General features: G+C 40.8%; 2 protein-coding genes across 2 annotated transcripts in view; both read left to right on the top strand.

Moving 5' to 3' along the window:
- The window catches only part of LOC124278791, a 41,762-nt gene extending 38,293 nt beyond the window's left edge, over window positions 1-3,469 (top strand). Inside the window, exons 2-4 of the mRNA XM_046714565.1 lie at window positions 2,397-2,528; window positions 3,079-3,144; window positions 3,411-3,469. Coding sequence (XP_046570521.1) covers window positions 2,397-2,528; window positions 3,079-3,144; window positions 3,411-3,469 — 257 coding nt within the window. The remainder of the gene's footprint in view (window positions 1-2,396; window positions 2,529-3,078; window positions 3,145-3,410) is intronic.
- A 10,371-nt stretch (window positions 3,470-13,840) lies between these two features.
- Window positions 13,841-25,905, top strand: part of LOC124278741 — a 26,494-nt gene continuing 14,429 nt past the window's right edge. The window contains exons 1-6 of the mRNA XM_046714508.1: window positions 13,841-13,898; window positions 16,559-16,580; window positions 21,024-21,096; window positions 21,992-22,116; window positions 23,484-23,547; window positions 25,541-25,653. Of these exons, the coding sequence (XP_046570464.1) occupies window positions 13,854-13,898; window positions 16,559-16,580; window positions 21,024-21,096; window positions 21,992-22,116; window positions 23,484-23,547; window positions 25,541-25,653 (442 nt within the window). The 5' untranslated portion in view covers window positions 13,841-13,853. The remainder of the gene's footprint in view (window positions 13,899-16,558; window positions 16,581-21,023; window positions 21,097-21,991; window positions 22,117-23,483; window positions 23,548-25,540; window positions 25,654-25,905) is intronic.

Genomic DNA, 25,905 nt, shown 5'->3' with positions numbered 1-25,905 from the left:
GGCACGATTAGCACCATGGTGGGCGTGTGCTACCATTAGATTAGAACCAGATTAGAAACAAGTGTTCCGCTGTTGCTATCACACACTGCAGGGGCCAAAGAGGTTCAGCACCAGCAGCAGAATCCGAGTGATTGGTACCCGCCTATCTGGTCATCTGGTGGTAAACGTGTTACAGTATCAATTCCTACTAAGTAAATAACACGTCAGTATCGAGATAAAGTCGTTAAATCAATATTCAGCACTCAAGTCCATCTGTCCCGGCTGTTTCATGTCACGATGGTCGAGATAACCAATATGTCCCCCAATCAAATGTCATTCTTCGTCAGATGTTATCTTTTTGTTTTAAATTGGTTTTCCTGTTTCTTTTCACGAGTTTCTGATGAACATATGTATAAATATGAGCGGTCTATACATACTATCTGCAGAAACTCTTTCGTCGTCAGTTGTGGTGAGTAACATTTTTGTGTGATATTATTGTTTATAGGTAATCAGAAGAATCCTGTATTTGTACACAGTAAACCTAGCCTCTGGATTGTTTCTTCTACTGTATCAGGCAACAAAAAACAAACTTCTTTCTTACAGAAATCCGTGAGTGGCGGGAGTTCCCGGTAGGGCAGGACACGTTACCTGTTAGAGAACACCAGGTGTCCCCGCTAATGATCAGTGACCCACCCGTAACATCCCATCACTAAATGTCGCTCTTGAAAAGGGTCTCTTTCGACGAAACCCTAGACTAGTATTTCATTGGCGTTGACTTCTGTTCTTTATACGATGGGTTATGTGTACATCGCGCCATCCGTAAACATAACACTCTCTAAGCAGATTGTAGTATAATACATTGTGTAACCTAGAAATGTTAGCTAGATATGTGAGAGGTGGTTATTGTTATTTGAGACATTTCAGAATACCATAGAGCTTATATTTTTAACGTCATTTGAACTGCTTCCTTTATCCATATAGTTGTTCCATTTATAAATGAAAACAAGAGAATATATTAATGATGCCTCACATACCCATAAATGTTTATTTCACTTCATTATTTCAAGGTATTATTGTCTTATAGAGTTGTGATGAACAATATGCCGTGTTCTGCTTTTTAAGGCAGATACAAAACAAAACATCTTGTCAGTAGTTTCTTCCACTGGTGATTGTACTTGTAATATCATGATCTTTATGTCAAGCAGATAATATCAGCTGATCAGGATGCGTCTGTTCCTTGTCCTCCTGCTTGTGGCTGTGGTGCTGATGTCGGAATCGGACGCCTGGAGAAGATTCAGGATCAGGATCCGCGGCAGGAGAATACTTCGAGCCGCTGGACGGGCGTACGGGTTTTACAGGAGATACAAACACATCATCAACCCAGTCGTCGGTAAGGACAGGAATATGTTCCATAAAAATATCTTAGACTTATTATCTTTCAGTATATCAATATTTGTTGAGGACATCCATTCAGTTACGTGAAGGGTGTCTGTGGTGATGATTTGGGCGACACATATTTCTGCTATGTGTATAATCAAGGCACACCAGAAGACAACGGTACTCGTCTTCGTTAAGAATGTAATCACAGTTTTGACATATTAATATATTTTGGTATACATTAGTTTTGCTATATGCATTTTCTGCCCTTGAGTTGAGTCCCGTCCGGGATCTATACAAAAAGGCCATCTGGACATCTAGATCACGTACATTGTGTATCCTTCTGAAAAGTGTTGAACGCTATTAATACACTATACCATTTAGTAAGTGCTGACCTTTTAATACGAAAAGAGTCGACATTATGTAATTCTCCTACATTTTCAATGTGAGCATCATCAATTGTTTTGAACGGCAACATAGTGAAGATCGTACAGTAAGGAACTGATAAACTGATGGAACCACAGCAAGGACGCATTAAAAATATGTCATGAGTATGGCGAAAAGAGGTAGCACGTCCCAGTAAAGATAACTGTCCACAGTGGCAGGCACTATTTGAAAATGTCAAATTCAACTTTATATGTATATGATGCTTTGAGACTAAGAAATGTATTACCTTATGAAGATGTGCAAAATGTCAGGTTTCCACAAAACAAATCAAATACTGTTCTTGGGTGTTTGAGTGATCGCATGAGTTATGAGTATGCTTCTCTGAAAATACTTTCAGTTAGAGAAACCGTTTGTCATGTATATAGGATTCAACTCTGAATTATGAATTACTGCTTTTGGAAGTACAGCTTCACCCGTTTTGATAGAGTATTGGAATAATCAAGGAAAGAGAATCATGTCACTGTCGATTTAAACAAAATGAACCATTAATTGTTTTTTGGGAAAATCTCAATGCATTTCTTCGATGCCATTACTTTGTGACTTTTGATACTGCAAGAGGATTACTTTAAGACATTTATATTCTTTGTTTGCAGGAGCCTTGGGTGGCAAGAGAAGTATTGACGACCTTGATAAGAACAAGGATGGCAATATTGACCAATCTGAAGCCGAGGAACTGATGGAAAGACGGGCAGCCGAGGATCTACTTTCATTTGCCGATGAAAACGGTAAAGTAAACTCACCGTTCACATAATCACTATGTATACTAAGGGTGTCACGATACACCAATCTCACGATACGATACGTATCACGATTTTAAGGTCACGATACGATACGTATCGCGATACATAATTTTCGCGCCTTTTCATAGCATTACCTTACCGGGAACGTACGCGCTCGCTTATTTGTACCATCAAAATAGTCTAACCAATCACAAAAGCTGTTAGTTTCCAACCTATTTTTTAAGTAAAGGTAGCTACATCTATTTATCGGAGCGGTCTCGTATAATTTTACTATCAAGACTTTGAAGGAGATGGATATAGCATAAAAATTTGAATCGATAAAGTTTTAAAATAGGAATCAATACACGCAAGCATGTATCGCGTATCGTATCGTCAGTAAAAATGTATCGATGCATCGATACATTCGCGTATCGCGACACCCCTAATGTATACCGTCCCTACAACTCGCACATTAATCACGGGTTATTCTATTGTGAACATGTAAATATTTCCCAAGTAATGACCACAATTTAACTGATGATTTCAACAATTCCAGATGATTCAAACGTGAGTTTGGAGGAGTTCTCGAGGAGCATCCATGACTTCATGACCATAGATTCAGGTAATAGGACATGACAAGTACACTTGTACTGGTTTTGTATTAAACGAACATTGCAGATATTGGTGTAGGTTGTTGTACATACCGTGTACATAACGCTGATGTAAACAGTGTTCTAGTTATATTACAGGAATGACAGACCGAGATCATAATCAGGTAGAATCCCTAACCAGTCTTATAGACCTCGCGACTGCAAGCTCTGATGTGAAGTATGACTGAACTATAGTTGTCCATGTATATGTTAATGAGTATCTGTTATTTTCTTACAGACCGAGATTTGCGAAATGTACTCGAGGAGGAGTTTGCTGATGCTTTCGACTCAGAATAATGATCCCAATCAACAAGTTTATTGAAAAATGTCAATAAATCATCCGTTTGTAGATGCTTTCTAGGATGACTCAGAGTGATGTTCCTAATCTACAACTTTATTAAAATCTTTCAATAAATCATCTGAGTAAACGAGAATTGTTTCATGTCTGTTGTTTATGTATAAACTCTGTTGATAATTACAGTTGCGTCCCTTAGTCGTGTTAGTATCCGCTGATGGATGAACCCTGTAAAATAGGTAGTTACAGCTATTGCCATGATGCATCTTAATCAGAGTACACGACGCGGTTGTCAACGTCACAGTAACATCAAACGTCTATACACGTGTACCGAGAGCATAGTAACGAAATCAGAATAACTGGCTGATGAAGAAATAGGAATGGCGATATGGTCACGCGATGTGGTCATCAAGGACCAGAGGGAGGCCACACTCTTCGACTTAGTAGACTGTCAGTTTTACCTGAAGTCATGGCGATGCATACTATAGAAATGATCCCTGAAAGTATCATTTTCAGTTGCACTCAGTCGGGTTCCCCAAGCATTTGATAGGCCAGAACGCAAAATGGCTTGTAAGACCTGATTTTCTGCCACTGGAGCCATTCTAATTTACACTTGTCACAGAGGTTTCACAGTTTCGTTGTTGTTTTTCCATGTCCATGGGAACAGGTTTGACTTGGACACAGGCGACCCCAAATTAGTAGGCATTCTCTCATGATGCAACTTTGCACCCGAAAGAACACGGTTTACCAATTTGCTCCAATTATCCTTGGAAGACCATGTTATAGTGATGATATACGTACATTTTTTTAAAAAAAATCGATCTATCTTTGTGTGGCTCTGTCTGTTTGTCTATCTTGTTTAATAATGGTGTAAGAATCCACAATCTGCAATAAAAAGATAGATAATGGCTATGGCTTGATTAGCTCGTTGTTGTGGATTCTTCTGTGGATTTCGATGGATTCCAAAATTTCTTCACCAACCTCAAGCAGCATTCCACTAAGTCGTTAAGAGGACCATGTCGAGCACACTCCAGGCAAAAACCCAAACTGACGAAGCATTAATCATAACAAAAATAAAAGCACTTTAAGGCAAAGAAAGACTTGCACAATATTGTATGTGACGGCCATTTTGAAATCCAAGATGGCCGCCAATGGGATGATCCAGTTTTGTTAACGAAAATGTATAAAACAATGGAGGAAATGGGAGGATAAGGAAGGGTGATTCTCTTAAGGGAGATAACTCTACGTAACTTTGGTCTTTTTTCCCCTGAAACTGGATCATAACAAACAGATCCCATTGGATGTGTATTTAGAGAGAGAGAGTGAGAGAGAGACTCGACCCCCCCAAAGATATTAGAATCCGTTCTTTACTGACAAACAGGAAACACGGAACATAAAATTATGTTCAAAATTACATAGACATCTATGTTTCACATTGTTTATGTGCTTATGATTGACATTGTGCTTCTTTGACTTTTACATCACACACAAAGTTTCAACCAAAGTTATTCTTGATTAGGCTTGATTAGTTGATCGTAAGCCGTGGGGATGTAATAAGCTTGATCTCTGTTGATTGCCGGGTTGAGTCGTTTGATGTTGATTGCCTCTAAGAGTTTTCTTATCTTGTTATCTGACCGGTTGGCTTCTAGGATGCTGATGTTGTTCCAAAGTATGGTATGGTTCGGGTGGGCTTGGGTGTTCAACTTCATCATACCAGCTTCCAAATGCCACTTAAGGAAGAAAATGAGGTCTTCGTTGATAGTTTTGTTCTACACGTGTAACCAGCCACCTGCACCTCGATTGTTGCATACCCACTACACAAACAATGAATATATATCACCTGCTACATAACTACAAACATCATGTCTCGGTTGAATACCATTTTCGTCTTTACTGGAGGATATTTCTATATCAGTTAATTTGTGAATATCTCAAAAGGGTTCCAGTTAATAGAAATTATATACTGAGATTTAGATTGGAGCATTCCCGTGTAACAGCAGCATAAGAAACAGGTTACCTGCAACAAGAATGAATGACAGCCAGCTCATGTCAGTTCATTCGTTAGAACAATCATCTGTGAGTCTGCAAACTGCAAGTACATGGTGTAGATTAATCTAATATTGACCAGACACAATGCCTTAATTTAACATCTGGGTACAAACTCCGGTTATCAAACAGTGGAGCGCCGTCAGATCTTAAAATGGCTCAAGGTACACCCGCCTCAATCTACTTAATGACTGGAGGAACATTCCTGATAGAGCTCACATATAAATAACAGTGAGTGAGTTAAAATTTAACATCACATCGGCAATATTGCAGGCATATCTTAATTTAAAACTAGTACGCTATCATAAAAATATATCACGAGAGACAACAGTACAATGTAAGATCGGGCTATAGATCACCATATAATTAACAAGTTAAGTGACATGTCATATTTGTAAGAATGATTTATTGAAACCATTTTGTAAACATTTTGATCTGGGGCGTGATTCATGATCTTCGACTCTCTTTGTCACACAGGGCAAGACCTAGAAAAAGCGGGTTGTGGGCCACCATAGTTCGCACATTTTGGATCTTTCTGGCAGTCAGTGTCCTCATGGTGGTCTCCACAACGGTGACACTCCACATAGTTATAATCCTCATATACTCAGCAGCAAAAACACGTCAATCCGAATTCAAACTTAGATGGGCACTGTAATCAAATCATTACAGAAATGGACATGATAAGCGGATCAAAAACATTTTTTGTGTACAATATCCTGACACTCAGCACAATTCAAGACATTACGTGAACGTTTGCAGTCCATTCAGACTCTTGACTTCAGTATCTAGTGTGACTACCAGCGTCTATGCATGGAGTGCACTATTCGACTGATGAAGGCCATTGGCACTTTGAACCGCACAAATGAGCAAGACATCGGCTGTGTTCGGCCTTGGTATGACATTATTCAGTCTCCTCTGAATTTCATCCCAAAGATGTTCAACTGGGTTTAAATCAGGACTAAGGGCTTGCCACTGCATAATGTTGACACCGTTCTGCTGCAGGAAGTCCCGTGTAACTCTGGCAGTATGGGCCCGGGCGTTATCATGCTGGAAAATGTTGTTCCGGTGACGTGCGAAATATGGTATGACGAGGGGTCTGAGAGCTTGGTTGATGTAGGGCACCGCTGTGATGCCGCCTCCTCTCTTTGGACCAAGGTTCTGGAACACCACAGGACCCACTCTCTGGTTCAGGCCAATTCCACCCCATACCATGACGCTTGCACCTCCCAATGAGTCTCTTCCATAACACTTCGGTCTGAGTAACGCTGGCCACGTCGTCGCCATATTCTTGTTCTGCCACCTGCAGCTGATACGCAGTACCGACTCTCATCTGTGAACAGAACACTTCTCCATTGCCTGTATCGCCAGTTTTGGTGTTGTAGGGCAAACTGTAGACGTTCATGCCAATGACGAGGGGTGAGGATAGGTCCACGGTAAGGTCTACGGCAATGGAGGTTCCCGCTGTTAAGACGTCGGCGTACTGTATCAGTACTGATTGGTCTTCCGTGTGTTCCCACTGTCTGGCGTGCTGTTTCGGATGACTGCATGAAGGGTTTCTGTACATGCTGTTGCACAACATGGCGGTCTTGTCGTCTTGTGGTCATCCTTAGTCGGGGGCGATCATTCGTGGTGTTGGTGGCCTGGAAACGTTGCTGCAGCCTGTAGATGGTCCGAACGTTGACCTGGAAGTGATTCGCAACGGCTTGTGCAGTGTGGCCAGCTTCAAGTGTACCTAGCGCCTGGTTCCTCTGAGCTGTCGTGAGAAGGAGCATCCTGCTGACGTTGTAACGTGAATGTTTCAACCAGGTTTGGGGGGGTGCATTTTATAGGGCTGGTCCTTTTGAACAGCACGTGCAGCATGAGTTGCATGAAAAACGTTGAGAACACCATACCATCTCCGAGATCAGGTTGCGTTTTTGAGACCATTTCCTGGCTTCCATTCTGAGTTTTGGAAGGAATGTCTTTGCTCAGGTAAAGTTGGAGATGTTGTCAAAAATATACAATCAAAACATTAAATGAGTTTACAGTTGTCCGTTTCTGCAAAGGAAAATTCCAAAGTGACGTTTCATTTGCTGCTTAGGAGATATCCTAATAGAGCTTAGATATTTTATAGGAGACATTTAAGAGATGCTAGAATGATTTATTGAAATCATTTTGTCAACAGTTTGATTGGGAGCTTTATTCTGAGTCATCCTCAAATGCATCAGCAAACTCCTTCTCGAGTTCATTTTGCAGGTCTGGGTATGAAAAGAAATAATTTACACTCATCAAAATATATATCCATACAGGAATACACGCGTTAAAAAGTGATCGAATGCAACAGATGTCATATTTTGGGTTACAATTTCTCAAAAAACGCAAAGCAAAAGATGTTCCTTTTTACCACTTTCTAAATGGCGTTGTGTATTCAATGGCAATAGGAGCCATCGGTTTACACTGGTCAGAGGGGTGCACAATGTAGGTGATCTGAACTACCAGTCGTCAGTTGTGGAAGCCAAGATGTCTCGGTGGGTTAGATGGTGAACTTGTGTGGCCGTGATCTGATGCCTATCCGGGATGGAACTGAACCCTAAACCCTACTAGAATCTGTACTATATTAACAAAGAGTAATCCAAAATATAACTTAATTCTGGCAATGCTTGATACAAAACAAACACCAACTTCATCACATATTATGTCCCATTACCTGAATCTATGGTCATGAAGTCATGGATGCTCCTCGGGAACTCCTCCAAACTCACGCTCGAATCACCTGAAATTGTTAAAGTGATCAGTCAGACCTTATTCACGAGTATATACATTTTCACAATAATAACAATTAACTAATACCAGAGTTTTAGTGAAACATTAACATATGTAAATAATGTGTAAGTGGTCATTAGATGTAGGTTTGTTTTACCGTTTTCATCAGCAGTGAAGGTAGATCCTCGGCTGCACGTCTTTCCATCAGTTCCTCAGCTTCTGATTGGTCAATATTTCCATCCGTGTTCTTATCATTACTAGTTCTTTTGAAGAATTAAACCTTTTTGATGCATGTGAAAGAAGAGAAAAAATATTGTTAGCTGTTCACCTTACATTTCACAAATATTTCTAAGTAGGGTTTAAGAATCACTAATGGGATGTGTTTCATTTTATACACAAATAGAGTAATATTTTAGCTACATTAAATACCAGTGTAGACTGTCAAAAATGGCTTCAAAATATTTCTAAACATTCTTCGTGCAGCCTTGTTGCCACACGCCTTGGGTAGTTTTGAAATGAAACAATATAAAGTAAACAATATGAATGACACCAGAAGCATCAGACTGAAATATCCCCAGATATGTGAAATGTAAGTTCAATGTTAAAGATTAAAGCTGAACAGTTATATATAGAAAAATTGTTTTGAAACTCGTAGCACATTATGATTATATTTCCTAACAATGTTGGAAAGCGCACATACAATCTCCAAGCCCGCAAGATCGTCAGATGTACACTCAATTGGACCCATGAGAGCTGTTATGTAAACAAAGGCCCGTGTGTGCTTTTGAATCTCTTGCTGTTCATGGCAGTTTCCTTATTAAAACTTTACAATTGTGTTAGCTATGTTCTTTGAACTTTCAATATGAAGATACATATTTTTCATAATTTGTTAAACAATCACATAATGCCATAAACGATTTTAGTATTCGGGAGTATTTTTATCAAAGCACCGCAATCATTACGCACATTCTTATTTGTTTGTCGTATTGTACATAACAATGATCGGGCTGGGCGGGGCACGGATCAGTGGTGACAAATGGAAGGGAAGGGAGATTCACCAAAGGGACATAACTCTAGATGTTTCTGACTTAAGCGTATGTGTCATTGTGTTTCAATTCTCAATTGAACTATGAAGACTCAAAAGAATTAACTCCCCGTCATTTAGTTTGATTCCATGTATGTCAAATGTCTCTCCATCGCAGTTACTCATATTCAAGACTGAGTCGTGGACAGCCGGACGATAACAACCTCAGAGAGATGGAATGAAGAACAAAGTTTGGTGTTGAAACAAAAATGCAAATTGAGTTTAATAGCCCCCTGAACGTGATGGGTGGGTTGGTGAAGGAATATAGTTATTGCTCGATCGTCCCTCAGCATTCGCAGCCCAAATAATATGTTGAAGTTTCAGGTCCTCATTAGTATAAGCCATCAATTTAAGTCCAGAAGGTTTACTTGCTGTGTTAACAATTTTGGAAAGTTTACATCGATTTTGAACAGACAGACCCCCATACCAGCAATGGACATTGGAAACAAAAATACTTGGAATAAAAAACCTATAAAATAATGACAATATGGTTGTGTCAATCTTAAACTAACGAAGACAACGTAAAAGGTATAGCCGATTTAGTCCTTTCTTGTATATGTAATCAGTATTACTGTTCCAGGTGAGCTTAGAATCTATCACTGTGCCAAGATACCTATATTTTCAAAACTATCTATGGTTTCGTTATCAATGGCAATTGGCAACAGCTCACTTTTACTTCTCCGAAAACCAATGACCAGCTCTTTCGTTTTCTTAACATTTAATTTAAGGAATTTGATTTTACACCAATCAAAAAATTTTGTGATTTCAGAGCGATAGTCATTCTCCGTATAATTCCAGCGAGTGCGGCGTCATCAGCAAACTTTAATGTTAAACATTGTGAAAACCAACTGATACAGTCATTTGTATATAAAATAAATAAAACCGGGGAAAGAACACAACCTTGCGGGGCACCAATGGATACGAATGTTGTTGCTGATTGGGTGTTATTAACAGTTACAAACTGGAGTCTATTTACAAGAAAAGATTATATCCATTTTATAACACATGGGTTGACTGACATATTACAGAGCTTTTGCATTAAAATATGAGGCTGGGTGGTATTGAAAGCTGAAGAAAAGTCAGCCAACAGAATTCGTACATAGGAATGGGAAAGTTCTAAATGTTTGTCCATGGTACCTAGTATAGTGATCTACCTTCAGTTGTTCGTGATCTATAGCCCGATTTCATATTGTGTTGTTTTGTAATGATTCAACATTTTACTCTGAACTCAAACTAGTCTTAATCGATTTGTGATATTCTCTTTATACTGTCCTTCGCTTTTTAAATAAGTATACATATGTTTATTCTTAGTACATACATTTTAGTCGTCATAATTTGGCTAAAAATATTGCCGGGGTGACGTTAAATATTAACTCACTCACTCACTCACTGAAGAGGTATATGCGTCAGAGCAACTGGACGGAAGTCATTATCAACGGTGGGCGTGGGGATTTTAGGTACTGGGATAATATTTGAAGTTTTCCAAATGCTTGGGATAGAATGATTGTTGGCAGATATGAAAATTGTTTTAATAATGTGGCATAATTGTTCACGACATTCTTTTAAAACTTTACAACACAGATTTTCTGGACCAGTTGCTTTGTGAACATTGATTTTAGAAAATAAATTGAGGATATCAAAGGGAGTTAACTCAGTCACACGGTCATCGGATAACATATTTCCAACATTGTCTCTTTCATCACTGAAGTCAACTGTATCAAAATCGAGAGTAAAAAGTATTCAAATTGTTAGCAAACTATAGAGAGTCCGAGACGTTTATGTCAGCACGCTTCTTAATTTTCCCCAGTACACATTTAACACCATTCCCAGCCCGACGAAGACCAGAGTCCGAGAATTGTTGTTCAATTTTAGACTTGTATTGTCTTTTACATGAGTGTATTGCACGTGATATTTCCTTCTGAACAACTTTTACTTTCGTCATGTCACCAGTAGAGAACGCCTTTTTCTTTTCATTGAGCACAGGTTAATTTCTTTAGTCACCCACGGCTTATTGTTGGGATACATCATCATTATCATCATCATCATCATATAAAGATATATATAGCGCCAGTTCCAGTCCAAAAGTACTGCTCAGTAGCGCTCTTCGAACAACTCGAGAATGAAAAGTTAGATACCGTATGTTTTCTTAGAAAGGTCTTCAGTTTAGATTTGAAAATCTTCAGGTTGTTAACTCCCCTTAACTCCAGTGGAAGTTGATTCCAGAGAGTGGGTCCTGCCACCTGAAATGATCGATCCCCAAACCTGGTGCTGGACCTAAAGTGTGGGACAACAAGAAGAACAAGATTTTCAGATCGAAGACTTCGGTCGGGCTGATATCTGGTGATCGGGTCAGACAGATACTCTGGAGCTTGGTTATTGAGACACTTGAGAACAGGAATGATGAGTTTGTATTGGATTCTGTCTGATATGGGAAGCCAGTGTAATCTCTGCAGAACAGGAGTTATGTCAGAGTACTTCTGTGATCTGGAGACAAGTCTAGCAAAATCATGGCGGGGAACACCAGAAATGGGCTTCATACATTGTACTCATATGGGGATTCGAACCCGGGTCTTCAGGGTGACGAGCCAAGACTTGGCTAAACCCCAAACCCCAAACACACACACACACACACACACACACACACACCCGCGCGTTGGAATCCCATTTGTGGTGGCCCCCCGCCATGATATTGCTGGAATATTGTTATTGCTAGAATATCGCTGGAATATTGTTAACGGAGCTGCACACAAGCAATATTTTGCCTGGCAACGAGGTAATATGTCGATGCAAAGGGATTTGAACAGTATGTTCAATGATTTGGTAATTTCAGTGAGTGAGTAAGTTTAGTTTTACGCCGCTTTTAGCTATATTCCAGCAATATCACGGGACACCAGAAATGGGCTTCACACAATGTACCCATATGGGGAATCGAACGCGGATCTTCATCGTGACGAGTAAACGCTTTAACCACTAGGCTACCCCACCACCCCGCCAAGTTCAGAATGGTTACAATGAAAAATGAAAATCGTGAATTTGAGCACAGTTCAAAAGCCATATGTAAATAAAAATCTGTGATACGTTGACACTCAATAGTCTGACTAAAATATCTTAATTAAACTTCAATTTGAAATTGTCACAAAACCAATTAATATCTTAAAACGGTGTATTCATAAAGATCGCGAGTAGTATCATGAGAATCTGAAACCGGTTGTTCATACCTGGAATGCAATTCGTCCTTTTAGAAAACACATTTCATCATTGTTGGTGTGTTGCTACACGCATTTCGTGTTAGACGTCACTTATTGTGCCACAAAGAAGATGCCGTCAAAGTTGAACCCTCAAACGTTCCAAGGATGTTTCTTTCATGTTTTCTCTTAAAATGTACTGTACACTTACTGAGCCTGTCATCCAGGCATGTGGCGGATACACGCGATACTGATGTCAAACACCTCTGTAGATTTCAAGGGGCCTATACAGCTCTTCAAGAGTCGTGCCAGGACAATACTTATTTAATTAACTGCCTCTCCACAAAATCAACAGTTGGCATGTTGCAGGTACAGAGCGGGGTTGCTTTACATGTATGAAGGGGGATATTTGTTCTCTGTAATCACCTCACCGAAGAACGTACGGCAGGCGAACTCATTTGTCCGTACAGGGGTTTATACATTTGTTACTCTCCATATATAGTGGGGCATCTTTATCACCACACTGATACATCCTTGCAATACGTGGAACCTTTCCTCCGATATTAAAGTGGCCGGTTGTGGTGTAACACTAATCTGTTTAACATAACGAAACAAAAAATAAAAAACAGTGGCAATTTGTGAAATATCATCTTGTCATGAGGTTGGCATGCATAGTTTTACAGAAATACAGGATCCTTGGAGCTGGATGTCCTGACACAATTCAATGAATTATGTTACTTTGTGTTGAGATTAAACTTAAAACCATCCAATATTCACCCCTTCAGCCAGTCAGTCCGCCAGGTGAGGTTCTGGTGAGGAAGAGTTTGTACAGGGGTGGGTACTTGTTGGTGCAGATGGTGTTAGTATCTGTGACTGGATGACCCGTACAACCAGTGAAGGATTCTTGTATAAATATTTCACCTGCAGATAGTGATAAATAATCCAAAAAGCCTGATCAATCGAAACTATGGATGTTTTCACAAATAGTAAACTCAGTTAGTGAGGTATGTATACCCAGATGTTTCTAAACGCACATGGGTTTGTGACTCGTTCAAAGGTTTAACTAGACAATTATTTACATGTACTGATATCGATGACACATTGGAAACCGTTTGATTGACCAATTACACAGGTGGGAAACCGAGCACCTTGTAAATGACACGCTCACATGCCAATGTTAATCAACAGGTGCCTTTAAACAGTGGTTTGTGCATCGATCGGCGATGTGTTTTCTAAAAGAGTTGTATTCAGACACGTGCATCTCCAAGTGCTTAAATAGCAGGGGACACCGTGTTATCCACAACTACTTGCAGATCTTTCAGATCGACAATGTCTCGGACTGCCATTGCCTTCGTGCTGCTCTACATCTGTCAGGTAGGATATTCTTTTTAAACTTTGATTATTTTATTTTTGTAAGTAAGTAGATTTGAAACTAATTTTGAAAGCATTTTTATGTATCATGTAATGCATTCGGTTACTGTATTCCGTCAATTCACCCACACTTATTTGACTTTGTACCATATTCTTCATAAACTGCCAGTCACGCAAAACTGGCATGTACATACACAACTGTAGCCAGTGTAGTTATAACTGTCTAGAAGTAGCGAGTAAGTAGGAGTATATTGCTGACATTACTTCATATTACGGGTCAAGGCACGAGTCTTTCCTGGAAATATCTGGTATTCATTCCGGTATTGAGATGACAAAAGTAATGACACAGTCAAGGCTAATCAGGATTCGAACCGATTGATCACAGGATTTTAGCGCACCTTGCACCACGGGACACTCATACCCTAACATTACAGGTCCCTCTGTCGTAGAATTCAGGTACCTCTGTCGTAAATTACTTGAACATTTGTCGTAGAATTCAGGTCCCTCTGTCGTAAATTACTTGAACATCTGTCGTAGAAATCAGGTACCTCTGTCGTTAATTACTTGAACATCTGTCGTAGAATTCAGGTCCCTCTGTCGTAAATTACTTGAACATCTGTCGTAGAATTCAGGTACCTCTGTCGTAAATTACTTGAACATCTATCGTAGAATTCGGGTCCCTCTGTCGTAAATTACTTGAACATCTGTCGTAGAATTCAGGTACCTCTGTCGTAAATTACTTGAACATCTGTCGTAGAATTCGAGTCCCTCTGTCGTAAATTACTTGAACATCTGTCGTAGAATTCAGGTACCTCTGTCGTAAATTACTTGAACATCTGTCGTAGAATTCAGGTCCGTATGTCGTAGATTACTTGAACATCTGTCGTAGATAACATGAACCTCTGTCGTAGAATTCAGGTACCTCTGTCGCAGATTACATGAACCTCTGTCGTAGATTACATAAACCTCTGTCGTAGATTACATAAACCTCTGTCGTAGATTACATGAACCTCTGTCGTAGATTACATTAACCTCTGTTGTAGATTACATAAACCTCTGTCGTAGATTACATAAACCTCTGTCGTAGATTACATGAACCTCTGTCGCAGATTACATGAACCTCTGTCGTAGATTACATAAACCTCTGTCGTAGATTACATAAACCTCTGTCGTAGATTACATAAACCTCTGTCGTAGATTACATAAACCTCTGTCGTAGATTACATAAACCTCTGTCGTAGATAACATGAACCTCTGTCGCAGATTGCATGGGCCTCTGTCGTAGATTACATGAACCTCTGTCGCAGATTACATAAACCTTTGTCGTAGATTACATAAACCTTTGTCGTGGATAACATTAACCTCTGTCGTAGATTACATAAACCTCTGTCGTAGATTACATGAACCTCTGTCTTCCATACATTACACTCTCCAATAGATTGCTAATACTTTTATGTAAATTGCAGTAGTCTCTCTTGTAGATTGCAGATACCTCAGCCTGATCGTATAACACACAGTTCTGTCAGATTACAGATACATCAGTCTCATATCACACACAGTTCTGTCAGATTACAGATACATCAGTCTCATATCACACACACTTCTGTCAGATTACAGATACGTCAGTCTCATATCACACACACTCTTCTGTCAGATTACAGATACATCAGCCTCATATCACACACACTTCTGTCAGATTACAGATACATCAGTCTCATATCACACACACCTCTGTCAGATTACAGATACATCAGTCTCATATCACATACACTTCTGTCAGATTACAGATACACCAGTCTCATATCACACACACCTCTGTCAGATTACAGATACATCAGTCTCATATCACACACACTTCTGTCAGATTACAGATACCTCAGTCTCATATCACACACACCTCTGTCAGATTACAGATACATCAGCCTCATATCACACACACTTCTGTCAGATTACAGATACCTCAGTCTCATATCACACACACTTCTGTCAGATTACAGATACCTCAGCCTCATATCACACACACCTCTGTCAGATTACAGATTCATCAGCCTCATATCACACACACCTCTGTCAGATTACAGAAACCTCAGTCTCATATCACACACTCTTTCTGTTTGATTATAAATACCTCAGTCTCATATCACACACACCTCTGTCAGATTACAGATACCTCAGTCTCATATCACACACTCTTTCTGTTTGATTACAAATACATCAGTCTCATGTCACACACACTTCTGTCAGATTACAGATACCTCTGTTGTAGGTACGAGTGTTATAATACGAGTAAAATACACCTGGCTAAGATTACCGTTACCGCTAATCACTATGTATTTACGCAATTATTTATGAATAGGTCTCCACATATGTCTTCCAGCAAGGAAGTCTTAATGAAACAAACAGAAATGCACACAAACATTTGTTGCCAGATCAGACATCAAACTCGGAACAACCCGTGTTATCCCGGGGGACAGTAAAACATAGATCATCAGTCACAAATGTCCTCCTGCGGTATCTGAGACGGGATAACTCATTCATGCTGACGTAAACTCATCTGTCTGCCTGACAAAACAACTCTATTTACAGTTACAATACACCTTATGTATGACTGCGATGTAAAACAATATGCATTCACATGTTTACAACTTTCCTTCCTTATTCAGGTGCTTGTCGCTGGACAGACGAGTAAGTGTAAAATTTGCTGTCACAATAAGATGTTATTCGCAATTAGTTTATTGAAATAATTTTCTACAGGAAGTGTTAACCATAAGATTCCTGAAGGATCACAGTGTACAGGGGGTAGTTACGGAAGTGTTAGGTATATGTTTCCTGAAGGAACACAGTGTACAGGGGGAAGTTACGGAAGTGTTAGGTATACCTTTCCTGAAGGAACACAGTGTACAGGGGGTAGTTACGGAAGTGTTAGGTATAAGTTTCCTGAAGGAACACAGTGTACAGGGGGTAGTTACGGAAGTGTTAGGTATAAGTTTCGTGAAGGAGCACAGTGTACATGCGGTAGTTACGGAAGTGTTAGGTATACCTTTCCTGAAGGAACACAGTGTACAGGGGGTAGTCACGGAAGTGTTAGGTATATGTTTCCTGAAGGAACACAGTGTACAGGGGGTAGTTACGGAAGTGTTAGGTATACGTTTCCTGAAGGAACACAGTGTACAGGGGGTAGTTACGGAAGTGTTAGGTATATGTTTCCTGAAGGAACACAGTGTACAGGGGGTAGTTACGGAAGTGTTAGGTATACCTTTCCTGAAGGAACACAGTGTACAGGGGGTAGTTACGGAAGTGTTAGGTATATGTTTCCTGAAGGAACACAGTGAACATGGGGTAGTTACGGAAGTGTTAGGTATAAGTTTCGTGAAGGAGCACAATGTACATGCGGTAGTTACGGAAGTGTTAGGTATACCTTTCCTGAAGGAACACAGTGTACAGGGGGTAGTCACGGAAGTGTTAGGTATACCTTTCCTGAAGGATCACAGTGTACAGGGGGTAGTTACGGAAGTGTTAGGTATAAGTTTCCTGAAGGAACACAGTGTACAGGGGGTAGTTACGGAAGTGTTAGGTATATGTTTCCTGAAGGAACACAGTGTACAGGGGGTAGTTACGGAAGTGTTAGGTATAAGTTTCGTGAAGGCGCACAGTGTACATGCGGTAGTTACGGAAGTGTTAGGTATACCTTTCCTGAAGGAACACAGTGTACAGGGGGTAGTCACGGAAGTGTTAGGTATACCTTTCCTGAAGGAACACAGTGTACGGGGTGTAGTTACGGAAGTGTTAGGTATAAGTTTCGTGAAGGAGCACAGTGTACATGCGGTAGTTACGGAAGTGTTAGGTATACCTTTCCTGAAGGAACACAGTGTACAGGGTGTAGTCACGGAAGTGTTAGGTATACCTTTCCTGAAGGAACACAGTGTACAGGGGGTAGTTACGGAAGTGTTAGGTATAAGTTTCGTGAAGGAGCACAGTGTACATGCGGTAGTTACGGAAGTGTTAGGTATACCTTTCCTGAAGGAACACAGTGTACAGGGGGTAGTCACGGAAGTGTAAGGTATACCTTTCCTGAAGGAACACAGTGTACAGGGGGTAGTTACGGAAGTGTTAGGTATACCTTTCCTGAAGGAACACAGTGTACAGGGGGAAGTTACGGAAGTGTTAGGTATACGTTTCCTGAAGGAACACAGTGTACAGGGGGTAGTTACGGAAGTGTTAGGTATACCTTTCCTGAAGGAACACAGTGTACAGGGGGAAGTTACGGAAGTGTTAGGTATACGTTTCCTGAAGGAACACAGTGTACAGGGGTGTAGTTAAGGAAGTGTTAGGTATACCTTTCTGAAGGAACACAGTGTACAGGGGTAGTTACGGAAGTGTTAGGTATACCTTTCCTGAAGGAACACAGTGTACAGGGTGTAGTTAAGGGAAGTGTTAGGTATACCTTTCCTGAAGGAACACAGTGTACAGGGGTAGTTACGGAAGTGTTAGGTATATATTTCCTGAAGGAACACAGTGTACAGGGTGTAGTTAAGGAAGTGTTAGGTATACCTTTCCTGAAGGAACACAGTGTACAGGGGGTAGTTACGGAAGTGTTAGGTATACGTTTCCTGAAGGAACACAGTGTACAGGGTGTAGTTAAGGAAGTGTTAGGTATACCTTTCCTGAAGGAACACAGTGTACAGGGGGTAGTTACGGAAGTGTTAGGTATACGTTTCCTGAAGGAACACAGTGTACAGGGTGTAGTTAAGGAAGTGTTAGGTATACCTTTCCTGAAGGAACACAGTGTACAGGGGGTAGTTACGGAAGTGTTAGGTATATGTTTCCTGAAGGAACACAGTGTACAGGGGGTAGTTACGGAAGTGTTAGGTATAAGTTTCCTGAAGGAACACAGTGTACAGGGGGTAGTTACGGAAGTGTTAGGTATACCTTTCCTGAAGGAACACAGTGTACAGGGGGTAGTTACGGAAGTGTTAGGTATATGTTTCCTGAAGGAACACAGTGTACATGGGGTAGTTAAGGAAGTGTTAGGTATACCTTTCCTGAAGGAACACAGTGTACAGGGGGTAGTTACGGAAGTGTTAGGTATACCTTTCCTGAAGGAACACAGTGTACAGGGGTAGTTACGGAAGTGTTAGGTATACCTTTCCTGAAGGAACACAGTGTACATGCGGTAGTTACGGAAGTGTTAGGTATACCTTTCCTGAAGGAACTCAGTGTACAGGGGGTAGTTACGGAAGTGTTAGGTATAAGTTTCCTGAAGGAACACAGTGTACAGGGGGTAGTTACGGAAGTGTTAGGTATACCTTTCCTGAAGGAACACAGTGTACAGGGTGTAGTTACGGAAGTGTTAGGTATACCTTTCCTGAAGGAACACAGTGTACATGCGGTAGTTACGGAAGTGTTAGGTATACCTTTCCTGAAGGAACTCAGTGTACAGGGGGTAGTTACGGAAGTGTTAGGTATAAGTTTCCTGAAGGAACACAGTGTACAGGGGGTAGTTACGGAAGTGTTAGGTATATGTTTCCTTAAGGAACACAGTGTACAGGGGGTAGTTACGGAAGTGTTAGGTATATGTTTCCTGAAGGAACACAGTGTACAGGGGGTAGTTACGGAAGTGTTAGGTATATGTTTCCTGAAGGAACACAGTGTACGGGGGGTAGTTACGGAAGTGTTAGGTATATGTTTCCTGAAGGAACACAGTGTACATGGGGTAGTTAAGGAAGTGTTAGGTATACCTTTCCTGAAGGAACACAGTGTACAGGGTGTAGTTACGGAAGTGTTAGGTATACCTTTCCTGAAGGAACACAGTGTACAGGGGGTAGTTACGGAAGTGTTAGGTATATGTTTCCTTAAGGAACACAGTGTACAGGGTGTAGTTAAGGAAGTGTTAGGTATATGTTTCCTGAAGGAACACAGTGTACGGGGGGTAGTTACGGAAGTGTTAGGTATATGTTTCCTGAAGGAACACAGTGTACATGGGGTAGTTAAGGAAGTGTTAGGTATACCTTTCCTGAAGGAACACAGTGTACAGGGGGTAGTTACGGAAGTGTTAGGTATACCTTTCCTGAAGGAACACAGTGTACATGCGGTAGTTACGGAAGTGTTAGGTATACCTTTCCTGAAGGAACACAGTGTACAGGGGGTAGTTACGGAAGTGTTAGGTATATGTTTCCTTAAGGAACACAGTGTACAGGGTGTAGTTAAGGAAGTGTTAGGTATATGTTTCCTGAAGGAACACAGTGTACAGGGGGTAGTTACGGAAGTGTTAGGTATACCTTTCCTGAAGGAACACAGTGTACAGGGGGTAGTTACGGAAGTGTTAGGTATAAGTTTCCTGAAGGAACACAGTGTACAGGGGGTAGTTACGGAAGTGTTAGGTATATGTTTCCTTAAGGAACACAGTGTACAGGGGGTAGTTACGGAAGTGTTAGGTATATGTTTCCTGAAGGAACACAGTGTACAGGGGGTAGTTACGGAAGTGTTAGGTATATGTTTCCTGAAGGAACACAGTGTACAGGGGGTAGTTACGGAAGTGTTAGGTATATGTTTCCTGAAGGAACACAGTGTACAGGGGGTAGTTACGGAAATGTTAGGTATATGTTTCCTGAAGGAACACAGTGTACAGGGGGTAGTTACGGAAGTGTTAGGTATACCTTTCCTGAAGGAACACAGTGTACAGGGGGTAGTTACGGATGAGGGGTTTAGAGGATGGGCTGTTCTTTCGTGATTGGGGCGGAAAAAAACCAAATTCTTGAAATTTGGAAACATTTTTAAATGCTACTCGTTTCAAGTTTGAAATAATCATGATTGTTATATACTACCTACAGAATTCGTTTAATGTTCCTATTTCTGTGATTTTCACAAGTATTTTCATACTATGAAAAAGTTATCTTATATGAGAGACAAATGAATAAATATTGAAATTCTTTTCACAATATTTGGCATTTAAGTTCTTTTAATGTATTTATGTTCGACTATCTCCATGATCCATGGCTATGACTGGAACTGTAAGTGTAGTTAAAAACAGTCAAATCTAACCTTCATAAGGCGAAAACAATAGACTATATGTTCACATTGACGGATCCGTGTGTCCTCTTGCCGATCTTGCAACGCTTGCTATTTCAGAAACCTGTGACTCCTGTAAAATAGCTTTCATAGCTGAGAGGACCAGTACTGTGTCGGTGGGAGATAGGTGCAGGTGAGCAGACACCGGTGGGCAGGGGCTTGTTGTGGCCTGCCGGGTGGGTCAATGTGTGATCCTGAAGAGTGAGAAACCGTTATACCAATGTTTCGGTTAGACGGACACGTGGACTATTGAGTACTGTCCGCTCACGGTCCGAAGAAGCAAACTGCCGAACGTTTGTGTTAGGACTCATTTAACAACCGCACGTTCGTCTTTGGACCCTTTACTGGCCGGTGGGGTGACCTAGTGGTTAAAGTGTAAGTTCGTCACGCCGAAGACCCGGGTTCGATTCCCCACATGGGTACAAACTGTGAAGCCCATTTCTGGTGTCCCCCGTTTTGATTTTGCTGGAATATTGCTAAAAGCGGCATAAAGATAAACTCACTCACTCACTTTACTGGCGCACGTTTGCTTCAGGACTCACTTAAGAGACGCCCGAAGCGTCTTTCGATATGCATAGCTGTTTTCCTTCGACATGCAAGAAAACCTTTGATCGTCGGTTCGGATCCCGATAGGTTTGTCTGCACCTGGCATCAGCAGAATTTGCTAGCGATGTATAAACATAGTCTTTAGATTAAAGCGGTACCGTACAGCTGACTCCAAAGTTTATGGAATGGTTTTACAGCTTGTGTACCATCAGTTGTACCTCGGACTGCCAATTGGTCAAAGGTAACGTTTGACCCAATAATCAACCCCGACCATAACGAGATAAAATAAAAGCAACAACAGTCATTCCAAAACACTCAGTAAAATCTCCAAAGAGCAGAGTCCAGTGGCCGATTCGGACTGTATAAATCGTTCTCAAACTTTAATATCGCGTCTGTTTATCCCAATCTGCTGTCATTAGCTGTGTGAAAAACTCCTTGAAGAACTAAAATCTTCTTTTGTGGTGTTTGAATGTTCTTCACAGGACACTTAAAAACTACGTGTCCTGTCTAACCTACACGACGAAACAGGCCACCGGATGTCCCCTCAGCAACACCGACATCAACAACATCTACGACTATCGGAATGCTATGCCGTACCAATCGTGTTGTAAGTCTTGATGCATGTATACTGTCTGCCGCTCTTCTATTTCCAGGGGAATTCGACACATTGTGTTACTTCTAATTTCTACAATATGTACATTGTGAAGCTGCAGTAAATGGTCCACTTACCAAATGTATCATTAAACCATGCCAAACGATTAGGAGTAGTGGGAGTCGTCAAGTCATATCTTGTCAACGGGTACCGGCAAAGGGAAATTAAGTGATCACTTCTCTTTGAGGAGCAGGCAATCAGAACTTATTGAGTTCTAAAGGTTTGGTGAGAAGAGATGATGGAGCACTTGGTCGTTGATGTTACGTCCCTCTGTAGGTCAGACATGCTAGATATGCACGAATTCTTCGAGGCACGACTCTCAAGAGTCGACCATCTTGACTCATGTTGTTCCACTGCTCAGTAAGAGCAGCCCCGAGTTCACTGAGAGTGGCTGGATTTTGATTCGTCTGCCCATGACTTCCCACAAGTAGGGGAAAGGCCATATATATGTGCTAGGCCAGTCAGTGTTACCACCACAAGCTATTATGGAACTAGTAGCCCCAAACGACCATTCTGTAGGACGTCCATTTCAAAACTCAGTTCTTTCAATCGATGCAGACGATTTTACAACTGATATCTACTCTGACCCCCTATCTGAGTCTGAGTTTGCCACCGGTCTGTTCTGGTGTCACTAACCTTGGCTGGCCGGAGCAGAATCGGTCATTGACGATGTGTTTGTTGGCATCAGGCCAACGGTCTGCTGACGGCAAACTGGAAAATGTGCAATCTCTGGGCGACAATATTTTTACCTTGATAACGATTTAACATCTACACCGAAACGCCGCATCTATTGCCATAAAGAATTTATCGATCCTTAAAAAGTGTTCCTCTTCATCATTCCAGCGTCTATATGCCACCTAAAGAAGTAAAACTTTGTCCTGTGTCCACGTGGCACGAAGCGGTTCAACGTGTTCCAAACCTGATCATAACTGTTTCTTCCTAAATGGTGCAATGTGTGTAATTAACCGTTTATGCCACTCTTAAGTAAAGCGGTAAGACTGGCTGGCTCCGGGCCAATATTCTGTGTGGGATTATTGTACCCTTGTGACAGTATACACATACCTTCGACATCATTGAATTAATCTATACCAGGAAGTGACATTTAACCCCATTTCCACTCATCATGTTTGATAATGTCGAGATATCACTGCAACATGTGACGTATAACCGAAATGCATTTATCTACAACATTCACAGAGTCATTTCTTAAACGTAATAACAGACCTGAAGGTTGCCAGTAAGAGAGTGTATTACAAGGTTTCTGGAAACGAGAGTCAAACATTGCACGTGCACATATGATTGATCTTACAATCTCGTTCCAGTTGCAAGCGACACCTGTCAGTGCCAGATCAACAGATGGACGGACACCAGCTCGTATGACCAGAAGTAAGTACAGCTGTACTTCAGGAGATTCAGTTATCAAGAAAATCGTTGCATCTCTCACTTGTAATGAAAGTCGTTTCCTTATGATAATATTTGTCTCTCATACAGTCACAAACATTGGTTTTAGGCTATTTGACCTTTCTGATATCAGGAACATTGGTGATTAGGCCGTTGTTGCTTTATGGTATCAGGAACATTGGTAGATTGGGTCGTTGTTGCTTTATGATGTCAAGAACATTGGTAGATTAGGATTTTGTTCCTTTATGATGTCAAGAACATTGGTAGATTAGGATGTTGTTCCTTTATGATGTCAAGAACATTGGTAAATTAGGATGTTGTTGCTCTATGATGTCAAGAACATTTGTAGACTGGGATAATGTTGATCAGTTGGTGTATGTTGAATCTGAACCCTCTGCAATCATACTTGCCATATGCTGCATGTTACAATACATTATAAGTCATTAGTAATATTGTTGATACAGAGTGTATAACGCATGTTGTCATCACTGGTAAGTTAACAGGAAGTACAAGAAGTACATGAAGTACCTAGGTTGTCTGTACGACTCTGTATGTTGACAGGAACTACATCAAGTACCTAGGTTGTCTGTATGACTCTGTATGTTGACAGGAAGTACTTCTAGTACCTATGTAGTCTGTACGACTCTGTATGTTGACAAGAAGTACTTCAAGTACCTAGGTTGTCTGTACGACTCTGTATGTTGACAGGAAGTACTTCAAGTACCTAGGTTGTCTGTATGACTCTGTATGTTGACAGGAAGTACTTCAAGTACCTAGGTTGTCTGTATGACTCTGTATGTTGACAGGAACTACATCAAGTACCTAGGTTGTCTGTATGACTCTGTATGTTGACAGGAAGTACTTCTAGTACCTATGTAGTCTGTACGACTCTGTATGTTGACAAGAAGTACTTCAAGTACCTAGGTTGTCTGTACGACTCTGTATGTTGACAGGAAGTACTTCAAGTACCTAGGTTGTCTGTACGACTCTGTATGTTGACAGGAAGTACTTCAAGTACCTAGGTTGTCTGTACGACTCTGTATGTTGACAGGAAGTACTTCAAGTACCTAGTTTGTCTGTACGACTGTATGTTGACAGGAAGAACTTCAAGTACCTAGGTTGTCTGTACGACTCTGTATGTTGACAGGAAGTACTTCAAGTACCTAGGTTGTCTGTACGACTCTGTATGTTGACAGGAAGTACTTCAAGTACCTAGGTTGTCTGTACGACTCTGTATGTTGACAGGAAGTACTTCAAGTACCTAGGTTGTCTGTATGACTCTGTATGTTGACAGGAAGTACTTCAAGTACCTAGGTTGTCTGCATGATTCTGTATGTTGACAGGAAGTACTTCAAGTACCTAGGTTGTCTGTACGACTCTGTATGTTGACAGGAAGTACATGAAGTACCTAGGTTGTCTGTATGACTCTGTATGTTGACAGGAAGTACATGAAGTACCTTGGTTGTCTGTACGACTCTGTATGTTGACAGGAAGTACTTCAAGTACCTAGGTTGTCTGTACGACTCTGTATGTTGACAGGAAGTACTTCAAGTACCTAGGTTGTCTGTACGACTCTGTATGTTGACAGGAAGTACTTCAAGTACCTAGGTTGTCTGTATGACTCTGTATGTTGACAGGAAGTACTTCAAGTACCTAGGTTGTCTGTACGACTCTGTATGTTGACAGGAAGTACTTCAAGTACCTAGGTTGTCTGTACGACTCTGTATGTTGACAGGAAGTACTTCAAGTACCTAGGTTGTCTATACGACTCTGTATGTTGACAGGAAGTACTTCAAGTACCTAGGTTGTCTGTACGACTCTGTATGTTGACAGGATCTACATCAAGTACCTAGGTTGTCCGTACGACTCTGTATGTTGACAGGAAGTACATGAAGTACCTATGTTGTCTGTATGACTCTATGTTGACAGGAAGTACTTCAAGTACCTATGTTGTCTGTACGACTCTGTATGTTGACAGGAAGTACATGAAGTACCTAGGTTGTCTGTACGACTCTGTACAGGCGGGATGTGATGGTTCACCAGTAGCGTCTGTCATAGCAACGGCACAGCTGGAGAGGTCCGAGTACATAAGTGAGTGCTGGCATACAATATCAAATAGTTGATATTCTAGGGAGACTTCTTTCAAATAAAAAAAGAAAAATCTAAGGCATGAAAATAACCCAAATTATTTGGATCTTCCCTGCACAGGAATATAATTGCAACAAAAAATTCAGTGGGACTGTGTAAAGTTGTCACGTTCCAGGAACCTATATTCCTTGGTTCAAATCCCAGAGTCTTGGGTCGTCAGTACAACACTCGTGTTCATATGTTTTAACAAGTGGT

The sequence above is a fragment of the Haliotis rubra genome, unplaced genomic scaffold (genome assembly GCF_003918875.1).
Source record: "Haliotis rubra isolate DU_JTF1 unplaced genomic scaffold, ASM391887v1 Scf241, whole genome shotgun sequence".
In the NCBI taxonomy this organism is placed as follows: Eukaryota; Metazoa; Mollusca; class Gastropoda; order Lepetellida; family Haliotidae; genus Haliotis; species Haliotis rubra.
This window is presented reverse-complemented; position numbering and strand designations above follow the sequence as displayed.